The sequence below is a fragment of the Entelurus aequoreus genome, linkage group LG09 (genome assembly GCF_033978785.1).
Source record: "Entelurus aequoreus isolate RoL-2023_Sb linkage group LG09, RoL_Eaeq_v1.1, whole genome shotgun sequence".
NCBI classification, from domain to species: Eukaryota; Metazoa; Chordata; class Actinopteri; order Syngnathiformes; family Syngnathidae; genus Entelurus; species Entelurus aequoreus.
Genome location: NC_084739.1, coordinates 56,175,335 through 56,188,421, shown reverse-complemented (window position 1 = coordinate 56,188,421; position 13,087 = coordinate 56,175,335). Strand labels below are relative to the sequence as shown.

At 41.4% G+C, this 13,087-nt stretch overlaps 1 protein-coding gene across 4 annotated transcripts in view; it reads left to right on the top strand.

Moving 5' to 3' along the window:
* rasgrp3 (RAS guanyl releasing protein 3 (calcium and DAG-regulated)) overlaps window positions 1-13,087 on the top strand; it is an 83,373-nt gene that overhangs the window by 43,691 nt on the left and 26,595 nt on the right. For all 4 annotated transcript variants that reach the window (XM_062058973.1, XM_062058974.1, XM_062058972.1 and 1 more), the window contains one exon: window positions 7,456-7,572. In XM_062058973.1, the coding sequence (XP_061914957.1) occupies window positions 7,456-7,572 (117 nt within the window). The remainder of the gene's footprint in view (window positions 1-7,455; window positions 7,573-13,087) is intronic.

The window sequence follows — 13,087 nt, the reverse complement described above, 5'->3', positions numbered from 1 at the left end:
AGTTCAGAGTATTCAGCCTTCTTGGATACCTTGCATGGGGTCCTGTATGGGGCGCCGGCAGGGGATTCCATAGTCTTGCTGGGGGACTTCAACGCGCACGTGGGCAATGACAGTGATACTTGGACTGGCGTGATTGGGAGGAACGGTCTCCCTGATCTGAACCTGAGTGGTGGATTGTTATTGGACTTCTGTGCTAGTCACGGACTTGCGATAACAAACACCATGTTCAAGCATAAGGATGCTCATAGGTGTACCTGGTACCAGAGCACCCTAGGCCAAAGATCAATGATCGATTTTGTAATCGTATCAGCTGATCTGAGGCCGTATGTTTTGGACACTCGGGTGAAGAGAGGGGCTGAACTGTCAACTGATCACCATCTGGTGGTGAGTTGGGTTAGATGGCGGGGGAAACTTCTGGACAGACCTGGCAAACCCAAGCGTGTAGTGCGGGTGAACTGGGAACGTTTGGAGGAGTCCTCTGTCCGGAAGGACTTCAACTCCCACCTCCGGCGGGACTTCTCTGCCATCCCTGTGGAGGTTGGGGACATTGAACAGGAATGGGCAATGTTCAAAGCCTCTATTGCTAAAGCTGCAGATGCGAGCTGTGGCCAGAAGGTCTTAGGTGCCTCAAGGGGCGGTAACCCTCGAACACCCTGGTGGACAGTGGTGGTCAGGGAAGCCGTCCGACTGAAGAAGGAGTCCTACCGGGGTATGTTATCCCAGGGGACTCCGGAGGCAGTTGCAAGGTACCGACGGGCCCGAAGGGCAGCGGCCGTGGCTGTGGACGAGGCTAAGCAGAGGGTGTGGGAGCAGTTCGGGGAATCCATGGAGAAGGACTATCGGGCGGCACCAAAGCTGTTCTGGAAGACCATACGGCACCTCAGGAGGGGGAAGCAGGGAACCATCCAAGCTGTGTACGGCAAGGATGGGACTTTGCTGACTTCAAGTGAGGAAGTCGTGGGGCGTTGGAAAGAGCACTTTGAGGAACTCCTGAACCCAAATACATCAGACACACCCTCCCTGATAGGACCAGAGGGTGTGTGCTAATTACAGGGGTATCACACTACTCAGCCTCCCTGGGAAAGTTTACGCCAAGGTACTGGAAAGGAGGGTCCGGCCGATAGTCGAACCTCAGATTCAAGAGGAGCAATGTGGATTCCGTCCTGGTCGTGGAACAACTGACCAACTCTTTACGCTTGCGGGAATCCTGGAGAGGGCCTGGGAGTATGCCTATCCAGTCTACATGTGTTTTGTGGATTTGGAGAAGGCGTATGACCGCGTCCCTCGGGAGATCTTGTGGGAGGTGCTGAGGGAGTACGGAGTGAGGGGAACCCTGTTGAGGGCCATCCAATCTCTGTACAACCAAAGCGAGAGTTGTGTCCGGGTGCTTGGATGTAAGTCGGATCCGTTTCCAGTGGGGGTTGGTCTCCGCCAGGGCTGCGCTCTGTCACCTATCCTGTTTGTGATTTTCATGGACAGGATTTCTAGGCGGAGTCGTGGCCATGGCGGAGAGGGTATACGTCTCGGGGGGCTAAAGGTTGCGTCACTGCTGTTTGCAGATGATGTGGTCCTGATGGCACCTTCGGTTCGTGACCTTCAGCTCTCACTGGATCGGTTCGCAGCCGAGTGTTCAGCGGCTGGAATGAGGATCAGCATCTCCAAATCTGAGGCCATGGTTCTCAGCAGGAAACCGATGGTTTGTACAGTCCGGGTAGGGGACAGGACTCTGTCCCAGGTGGAGGAGTTTAAGTATCTCGGGGTCTTGTTCACGAGTGAGGGAAAGATGGAGAAGGAAATCAGCCGGAGAATCGGAGCAGCTGGGGCAGTATTGCAGTCTCTCTGCCGCACTGTTGTGACGAAACGGGAGCTGAGCCAGAAGGCAAAGCTCTCGGTCTACCGAGCTATCTACATTCCTACTCTCACCTATGGTCATGAAGTGTGGGTAATGACCGAAAGAATAAGATCGCGGATACAAGCGGCCGAAATGAGTTTCCTCAGAAGGGTGGCTGGCATCTCCCTTAGAGATAGGGTGAGAAGTGCAGTCACCCGAGAGAGACTCGGAGTAGAGCCGCTGCTCCTTCGCTTGGAAAGGAGCCAGCTTAGGTGGTTCGGGCATCTCGTGCGGATGCCTCACGAGCGTCTCCCTAGGGAGGTCCTCGTTGCACGTCCCACTGGGAGGAGGCCCCGCGGCAGGCCAAGGACCAGATGGGGGGATTACATCTCCTCTCTGGCCTGGGAACGCTTCGGGATTCCCCAGGAGGAAGTCGCAAATGTTGCTCTGGAGAGGGAAGTCTGGGGGTCTTTGCTGGAGCTGCTGTCCCCGCGACCCGATTCCGGATAAGCGGTTGAAGATGGATGGATGGAAGTTAAAAAAAAAGTGAAAAACTCAGTATACTAAGTTTTCCCCACATTTTTTAGATTTATCTATTTATTTGATTTCTCTTTTTGTTTTATTATATACAAGATAAAACACATAATGTAATAAAAAAGAGAAATATGATAAACAAATAAGTAAAAAAAAATGTGAAAAACTCAGTATACTGTTTTGTACACATTTTTTATATTCATTTATTTTTTCAATTTCTCTTTTTTTCCCGTTGTATTATGTTTTATATCTTCATTTCTTTGTCATCTAAATAAATATCTATCTTTCATTTCTTATGCTAGTTGACAATAATAAAAGGCATTTCTTTTAAACGTAACATATTCTCTTTATTATTAAGGAAGATGTTATCAACATGTACAGCAAGCAACAAACTTGACCAAACAAAAAAGCACAAATAGTATCACTGTTCACCAATCAGGTTACATAATGTGGGGTTCATATGACAAAGGGTACATTATGTTGTATGAGATGATACAAGGGAGTGGATCAACATTGTCCACAAAGTAGAAAGTTAAGAACCATTTTTGTTTACATTTTCATACAGAAAAATTATAGACAGTAATGTCAAACTGTAACATCAAACAGCAAACTCACAGAAGTACAGAAACAATGATCATCGTATAAAAAAAGGCAATGATGCAAAAGAGAATGGATTTGTAATCCTGTGTTGGTTTTACATAAAGTTTCAATGGCACTAATCAATATCACAGTCACTTTCTATTTGTAGTTGTAGACTGGGGTCCGCGCTTTGAACCAAGATCTGTTAGGCTTTCCTACGCTTTGAGTCAAGCTTTGCTGAGCTTTGTCACGCTTTCGGCGCTTTATTCCATTCTTGACAGAGAGCCGAATTTTTTTAAACCCTTTAAAAATTTTTGGTGAACTTGCCGCATGTCCCGCTTCACTACAAGCTTTCCCACGATCCATTACGACCCTCCTTTAATCACGCTTTGTTACGCTTTAACGCCGCTTTGCATGCCGCTTTGCATGCCGCTTTGCATGCCGCTTTGCATGCCGCTTTGAATGCCGCTTTGCATGCCGCTTTAAAGCGCCGTCAAAGCGCCGTTGTGAACCTAGCATCAGCGCCGGAAGTATTAAAATCAGCCGTTCACCTGGCGGATTTTTCCTGTGTGATAAAGAAGGGATCAAAGGGGAAGTCTTTCTTTAGCTGCCGTCTTGTTTTATCATATTACTGCCTTTGCACATGTCAATGTTTACTTTTGTATATAAATCAACACCCAACATGCCGCTCGCCTTGGAGGAACCTTACAGTTTGTGAAAGATGTGGCAAAACTTCCGGTAGAGTACCCCATTGCCGGGGAGAGAAAGCCGGTTGATTACTGGCCAGAAAGTGTGGGCCCCTCACTAATGATTCGTCCCCAAAATGCAAGTCCACGAATGCAGGAGGATGCTAGAAAATGTCCAATGCGTTGCAACAGTCAGCCTTAATGCATTGTTGCAGCTCGATTTTTGGGCACGTCATCATGCCATGTGCGTTTGCGAGACGAGCGGGTGAAGTGACCGGCCATGCACGGGGGGGTGTGGCCGCGGTGTCAAGGCTGAAGAGAGAGAGGCGAGGCGTGAGGGCGTGTTTAGGTGTTAAAATGCGTGTCTGTTGGCTACTCTTCGGTGGGGGTGTCACTGATATCATATGAATACATTATTTATTTCTAATACTAATACTACTCTAATACGGTCTAGGGATGGGCGATACCACACTTTTAGGATTCGATACGATACCAATACTTTTTCTTGCATTTTCATCGATACCAATACAGATACCGATACCATTAATTTCTTATTGGCAATTTTTGTCAGTCAAAAATATTATTACTATTGTTATTATTTAAGACAAATCACAAGACAAATACAGACAATTTATACCACATTTATTGAGGTCAATATATAATAAAAGTAAAATTAAAATAAATAACATAAATATGAAAAATAAATTAAATATAAACAAAAATATACACATTTTCACTTTTCTTATTCCTCAAAAAAAAAGTCTTGGTAGAAAAAGCTTAAAAAAACAATTATTCATAACAATGTTATGTTTCAAACCTCTTTGTGGAAGTAAACTTATAACACTTCTCTGAAGCAAAGTCAATAATTTCCTTATCACAATAAACTAGGATTTCCTTGTCCAATAAACCTGCATACGAAAGACAGTTCCCTGAGAAAATGAACTTGGAAAAATTATCTACAAAAATGTCTGACACCATCACACCTTTAGTGTACTCGAGATATGTCGTCACACGTCACACTTTACTCAAGTCTCAGATTGCTGTTCAGGAAAAGTAACAACGCTGTCGGCTGGCTGTGTGTGTGTTGCACGTTGACGACGCTCATTCGCTGTCTCTAGCTGTGACGTGACTCTGCAGAAAAAGGCCATTAGGATTGTGTCCAATGCTCACTACAGACATCATTCAAATCCACTATTCGTGGAGTTAAAGCAACTTAAACTGCACGATGTGATCAAATTTAAAACTGCTCAAATTATGTTTAGGGCATCCCAAAACTCTCTACCATCCAATATACAGAACCTATTCCAGGATAGAGATGCTCACCATAGGTACAGTCTAAGAGGAAACAACAAATTATATTTGCCTAAATTTAGAACAACTTTAAAATCAATGTGCATTTCAGTGTGTGGAGTCAGTCTGGGGAACAACTTAGGGGAAGAGTTAAAAACGTGTTCTAACATGATTCAATTTAAAAGACTGTTTAAAAAAGAAGTACTGAAGAAGTACGTGGAGGAAAGAGAGTGATGCCCTCAGCACAGAGCGATGGGAGAGAGGTGTATGGTCAGAGAGTGTTTGGGCCCGTGTATGTGTGTGTGTGAGTGTGTGTGTGTGTGTGTGTGTGTGTGTGTGTGTGTGTGTGTGTGTGTGTGTGTGTGTGTGTGTGTGTGTGTGTGTGTGTGTGTGTGTGTGTGTGTGTGTGTGTGTGTGTGTTTTGTCTCGCCTTGTCTTGTCTTGTCTTGTCTTGTCTCAAAGCAACAGTGGTACTATTGTATTGTTAGTGTACAGGAGCTTTTCTTGTTTTTGTTTGTATAGTATTGTTCTTGTATCATATTGTTTATGTTAAATGTGGAATGAGTGAGAGGGGTTGGGATATTATAAGCATCTGCTTCATCCAACCCCTTTTCAAGCCTTGCATAAATGTCTCTGCCAAAATGTTAAAAAAAAAGCGTGGAGTTTACGTGTTCTCCCTGTGCGTGTGTGTGGGTTTTCTCCTCGTACTCAGGCTTCCTTCTTCATTCCAAAAATATGCATGTTAGGTTAATGAAAGACTCTAAACTGTCAAACTCATTTTAGCTCAGGGGCCACATGGAGGAAAATCTATTCCCAAGTGGGAAAATCATGGCATGAAAATAAAGACAACTTCAGATAGTTTTTTTGTTTAAAAATAGACCAAACACATTCTGAAAATGTAGAAATCATGTTGTTGTTTTTTTACACTGACATATTGTGGTTAATAAATAGTCTATCTTCATTTGTGGTCATTTATATTTTCTGAAGAAATGATGTGATTATGTTCATCAGTCAAATATGCCTCCCAGTTATAAGTATAACATGAGATTATCAAAAGCATTTATTTGGGTATAAATGTAACAGGTTACATTACCAACATATTTGACAACCAAAGCATGAACTTAGCAATCCACATTTTGTATACTATCATTAATAAGCAACGTAGTACATAGAGTCCAAATACGAAAGTGTTGACAAACGACATATAGCTCCGCCCCCTCTGAAGTCAGGGAATTCAAGCAATTGCTATTGCGACATCCAGTGGACACGTTTGGAACAGCAGTTTCTTTTATTAAAAAATGTCAGCTAATTTTTATACTTTGCAAACTCATCTTGCGGGCCGGATAAAAAATGTTTGCGGGCCCAAAACGGCCTGCGGGCCGTACGTTTGACACCCCTGCTCTAAACTGTCCATAGTTATGATTGTGTAAATGGTTGTTTGTCTGTATGTTCACTGCAATTGGCTGGCGAGCAGTCTACAGTGTACTCCACCTCTTGCCCGAAGTCAGCTGGGATAGGCTCGAGCTAACCAACGACCTAAATGAGGATATGCGGTATAAACATTGGATAGATTGATGGAATCTAGATTGGACAGAACAAAGACAACAGAAAACAAACGCTCAAAACAATGCTGAACTGAATATTCTGCATACTCAAGCACTGGAAGAGAGGTGTGTGGCCTTGCCAGATAGCAACCAAAGGCTAGGGGCGAAGGCTGTGGACTTGAGGGGCTGGGGCCGCAGGATTAACATCCAAATAACTGCCCCCCCCGGAGTTCATTGAGAGATCCAGGCCCACAAGCTGTACAGGTATTTGAAGACTACGCTGTAAGGCTGGTGAGGAACACGTCATGACTAAACCGTACAACCTCGCCCTTAGGCCTGCAGTGCTCTTCCCAGCCTGCTTGCAGATACTACTTGATTAGGAAGTAAATAAGAGGTATTGACTGCATTGCTGGTTTGCTCGGAGTGTTATCGCTAACCACACTATGCAAACAGAATCTTTAATCAAGCTATACCAACATGGCAGGGATAAGACTCTTTGACAAGTTCAAGACTGTAGACAAAAGTGGAAACAGGTCGGGGTAGAAAATCCTACTTTCAAAACTTGTCTTAATACAACAAACTAAACATGTATTCAAAAATAAGACATATTGAACAAGTTCAATACGGAAGTAGTCTGTAAAATGTTGACAATTTTTTAAGATATATGCTCTGTCATCATTGAGAGAATACAACAACAGAATTCACCAAGTCTTGGATACATCTCTGGTGATGTAACTGTAGACACTTCTGCCTTTTGTGGAAGGGGGTGTTGGTTCGATCCCGCCAAGGGTTGTGTCAGCAAGTGTAACAGAAACAAGAAAATGCAAAAATAAAAGCACAACCAAAGCCAGCAAGTGTGCAACGGAACAGTTGGTCGCCAGCTACAGTATGGAAGTCTCATGTTGATACTGGAACCTAATACAACTTATTGGGATATGACAATTTTGTCTAGGGTTTTGGGTGTTTCACACAAATCACTGCGTTCCAACAGAAACTTCGGCAGCTGCAGAACTTCAACACTTTAATGGCGGTGGTAGGAGGGCTGAGCCACAGCTCAATTTCTCGACTGAAGGAGACTCAGTCTCATCTCTCTGCAGACGTGGTGAAGGTAAGTCAATGAAATAAGATCTACTCTTTGCAACTCACATGCATGACACACTTCTGTAATGTAGGCTGAAGAAGTTAAAGGGGAACTTTTTTGGAATTTTGCATATCGTTCACAGTTATTATGAAAGACATGACGATGGATGGCATTTTTTTAATGCATTCTAAATAATAAATGTAAATAAAAGTTCGCTTTCAGCAGTGCCAATGGGAGCTTTACAATTTTGCCCATAAAATTCAATCAATAAATCAACAAAAAGCGCCAAAAATACTCCATTTACATTTTGTGAGTTGAATATTAACCAAGTATTACTGATATTATCATAAGCGCTAACACAGACAAACTATTTCTAGCGGCACTGTGATCCCAAGCTTGTGTGCACATGTGTACATTATCGAGTGTTCTACTGCTTCCTCATTTCCTTGCTCCTTGTAAGTTTATTCTAGATCATAAATCATGCATCTCACCTGGACAAAAGAAGTCAGAGTAGGTAGTCTGACAAGTTGGTACACTTTGACAGCCATTTAGGACCTGAAACTGGCAAGGACGACACGGAAAGAAACTTGGTCCCCCCTCCACCCCATTTCTTCGTGAGGATTATAAGTCATTATTCATCTAAATGGGAACATTGTTGGCTCTCATGAAGTCTGCAGTTAGTAATAATCAGTGATGAAGAAAAAAAAAAGCAAACGTCAAGATGCGTTTTTTAAATTACTGCCCCGCATAGGCTTAAAATAATCAAAATACGTAAATAAATGCACCTGTTACTACATTACATATATACATATATACTTACATCATTATATATAAAACCTCAATGGAGATGTTTGGATGTTGGCAGAATTGTGCGGCTCCCTTAGGCTCAAATGTAAGCGGGCTTTAGATCTATATCTTTAGGTCTTTCATAATAATTGTGAATGATAGGCAAAATTCCCCCAAAACGTGCAGTTCCCCTTTAAAGATACACCAATACATGCATCCATGCAAATGAACCCCTCCTCACCCCGCCCCCTCACGCTGACTGAACCTTCGTCCCCACCCCGGCGGCCATATTTGTAGTTTGAAAGAGAAGCTTCCTGCAAAATACTGGAAAATATCAGTGTATTCAACTTTTGAGCTGCAACATCAATGGCAACAGTGACGGATTTTAGCATCCAACTATGTACGAGCCAGAGAGGAGAAGAAGAAACTTGAGAAGAAAGGCTTGAAATGAACGCATCTCAATGCTTCGCATCATGTCTGTCGCCCCATTAATCTTATCCTTAAAATGAGTTATCAGGAGAATCATTCCTTATATTTCCAGAGTTTGGTGAAGCTGTTGTCCTACATTAGAAGGCTAAGCTACAAGCTACACTACAAATTCAGCTAACATTGCTAATGTGTCATCCAAACATTGCCAATCCGCCATTAAAAGCAACTTTTGGAAAAATCTGTCTTCATATTGCCGCAGGTTTGTGAAGCAGAACTTTTCGAAGTGGTTGGCACATACGAAGAGATACTTCTTTCCAGTTGAAGGCACATTGTCGCAAAACGAAAAGGTTAACAAGGCACTTTAGTTTCTTCAGATGAGACCGGAGGTGTGTGTAGTAACCTGTGCTGGTTAATACAACGAATAACATAGCATTTTCATTCTTCGGGTCGTACATGTTGTCGTGCGGACTAAATGTTTTGTTTAATGTTAATGTTTAATTTTGTCCACTAAATTAAACATTTATATTCTATATGAAAATATCCGCAGACGTCACAGGTCAGAAAATGCAGAAATCGGAGCACTGGTATATTTTAATATTATTGACAGAGGTGTGGACTCGAGTCACATGACTTGGACTCGAGTCAGACTCGAGTCATGAATTTGATGACTTTAGACTCGACTTGACAAAATGTAAAGAGACTTGCAACTCGACTTAGACTTTAACATCAATGACTTGTGACTTCACTTGGACTTGAGCCTTTTGACTTGACATGACTTGCTACTTTCCCCAAAACCAAAAGTTTAAAAAGTTATTTGGGAGCGCTCCGTAGCTTTCATTTTGTACATGTCTGTCTATCAGCGTGTGTGCTGCGTGTCAGCGTGTGTGCTCTCAGTACAACAGCCAATCAAATTAGATCTACATTGTTTTCATCACACAGCATTCAGCCAATCAAATTGCAGGACAACCAATGAACACATTACGTTATATATACATGCGTATATCCTACATAAACAATGTATGAATACATTAAATATCTATATATCTTATAGACCGTATCTCTGTTGCTGCAGCAGCAGAGAGTTTATTCTGTCTTGACACTTTGTATTGATATTTTGTATTACATTCTTCCCTTAAATGATAATGTTTACAGTGATTGTTATATATGTATTTTTTATGTATGTCGCTTTGGATAAAAGCGTCTGCCAAATACTTAAACATATATAAACACCTGAAAGTCTTTATATCAGCTAAAACCACCAATCTGTTTCACTGGATTCAGAATAAATCCAAATGCTGTCTTACCCAACAATGTTAGTATTTGAATATTGTTACTTGAAGACTTATTCCTGGTTACAATTATACTGTTAAGAAAGTATTGTCTTATATTTTGCCTAAAATGAGAATGCATCATAATCAGTGGCGACTGGTGAATTTTGTTTTAGGTGGGGCTGAAAGTTTGTAAACCAAACCCCTGTAGGGGGGTCATCCTCCCCCAGAAGATTTGTTTGTGATTTTCACATACAAATATTGAAGATCTTTGCTCCTTCTTAACTCTGTGGTAATGTTATTTTCATAAAATACAACCAAAAGTACATTAATGTTAAATCTTACTTGTGAAAAGTAATCCCCCGATTCCTATTTTCAACAGTCCGCTCATTTGAGCAGGAAAACGCTGAACATCTTTGTTTTCTACCTGTCAACTGTCAGTTTAGGCTGCTCGCCGGCTCCTCATCACCACTTCAAGATGCAATTTGCTCGCGTCACCGCAACCAATACTGCGTCTACTTATAAGATGTCTATGGTTATAACATCATTTCAAACACAGCAATATGTTGCGTCCACTGCAGTTTGCTTCCTTATTCATACTTTTTGTCAAGTGATTTTTTTAAGCAGGGTTGCATGAGGTACCTATACTTAACGTTACGTTAGTCAATGTATCACACACAGTAACATAACGTTAGACGGCGGTCAGCAGCACCGCATATTTTAGCCACCTACAAAAAGACAAACATAGTCAAATAAAGGTCAGTTAAAATGTATACTATATTAAGAATATGTGTACATATTGCATAGGGCCCTGACATCTAAAAAGTACAACTCTGTTCATTGTTATGTTCATGTATTTGTTATGTTTTTCATGTGTACGCACGCATAAACACACATACAGTATGAGATGAGATCAATGAGATAAGGTAAGAACAGAATAGAAACTGCAGTGGAAGTAGTTACAATGCAATATGCCATGGAAATACAATGTTAACACTTTTGTACAAATAAGTACAGTTGCACTTGTTTTTGCAAATGTGTTTATTCTGTAAAGGAATGAGTTAAATGTTTAAAATTGTTTAAACTATTAAAATGACTGGTTAATAGTGCTATTATGAATTGCAATGTCAGTACTATTTTTTTTCCTGCTATTTCAAATGCACTTGTTTTAATAAATAAATACAGCGGTTAAAAGCATACACAATCTGTGTAAAAATATTAGTCTGTGGTTAAAAGGACTTTAAAGGACTCGAAACTCAAAATGCAGGACTTGTGACTTGACTTGAGACTTTCCAGTCTTGACTTTGGACTTGACTCGGGACTTGCCTGTCTTGACTCGGGACTTGACTCGAGACTTGAGGGCAAAGACTTGAGACTTACTTGTGACTTGCAAAGCAATGACTTGGTCCCACCTCTGATTATTGAATTAATACACTTTTTAACTGTGCTGAAAATAAATGGCCATCAGGCCACAATGAGACACCTGTACACTGTAAAACAAAATCTGTAGATTTTAAGTAAAAAAAAGAACTTGCAGCTCAGTCGCCAAAATGTTACCTTAAAAATTTACTGTGGTTTTTAGGCAAGGCAAGGCAACTTTATTTGTATAGCGCTTTTCATACACAAGGCAGACTCAAAGTGCTTCACAGACAACAAAGTGAAATGAAAGAAAATAAAAGCAAAATTAAAATGCAGACAATAAAAATAAAAACAGTGCAGACGTTAAAAGTTAAAAGATTAAAAGATTTAGCTGAAAGCTAAGGTGAACATAAAAGTCTTCAGTCTAGTTTTAAAAGTAGTGAGAGTTGGGGAGAGTCTGACATCTTCAGGAAGTTTATTCCAGCTATGTGTTGCATAGTGACTGAATGATGATCTCCCTTGATTTGAGTTTACTCTTGGAACCGCTAACAGATTGGTCTCAGAAGATCTTAGTGATCTAGAGGGCGTATATAGTGGGAGCATATCAGTGATATACTTGGGCCCTAGACCATGTAGTGATTTATATGTGAGCAGGAGGATTTTGAAATCTATTCTCTGATGTACAGGGAGCCAATGTAAGGATTTAAGAATTGGTGTAATGTGCTCACATTTTTTGGTCTTTGTTAGAACTCTAGCAGCAGCGTTCTGAACAAGCTGTAGCTGCCTGACAGTTTTTTTGGGAAGACCTGCAAGGAGACCATTACAATAGTCTAGCCTACTGGTAATGGTTTTTACACCGAATTATGTCAATGAAAAAACAGTACTACAAAACCCAAAACCAGTGAATTTGGCACATTGTATAAATCATGAATAAAAACAGAATAAAATGTTTTGCAAATCCTTTTCGACCTATATTCAATTGAATACACTGCAAAGACAAGATACTTAACGTTCGAACTGGAAAACTTTATTTTTTGCAAGTATTAGCTCATTTGGAATTTGATGCCTGCAACATGTTTCAAAAAAGCTGGCTTAAGTGGCAAAAAAGACTGAGAAAGTTGAGGAATGCTCATCAAACACTTATTTGGAACATCCCACAGGTGAACAGACGGGTGCCATGATTGGGCATAAAAGCAGCTTCCGTGAAATGCTCAGTCATTCACAAACAAAGATAGGGCGAGGATCACCACTTTGTGAACACATGCGTGAGCAAATTGTCGAACAGTTTAAGAACAACATTTCTCAACCATCTATTACAAGGAATTTAGAGATTTCACCATCTACGGTCTGTAATATCATCAAAAGGTTCAGAGAATCTGGAGAAATCACTGCACGTAAGCGATGATATTACGAACCTTCGATCCCTCAGCCGGTACTGCATCAAAAAGCGACATCAGTGTGTGAAGGATATCACCACATGGGCTCAGGAACACTTCAGAAATCACTGTCAGTAACTACAGTTGGTCGCTACATCTGTAAGTGCAAGTTAAAACTCTACTATGCAAAGCGAAAGCCATTTATCAACAACACCCAGAAACGTCGCCGGCTTCGATGGGCCCAAGCTCATCTAAGATGGAACTGATGCAAAGTGGAAAAGTGTTCTGTGGACTGACGAGTCCACATTTCAAATTGTTTTTGGA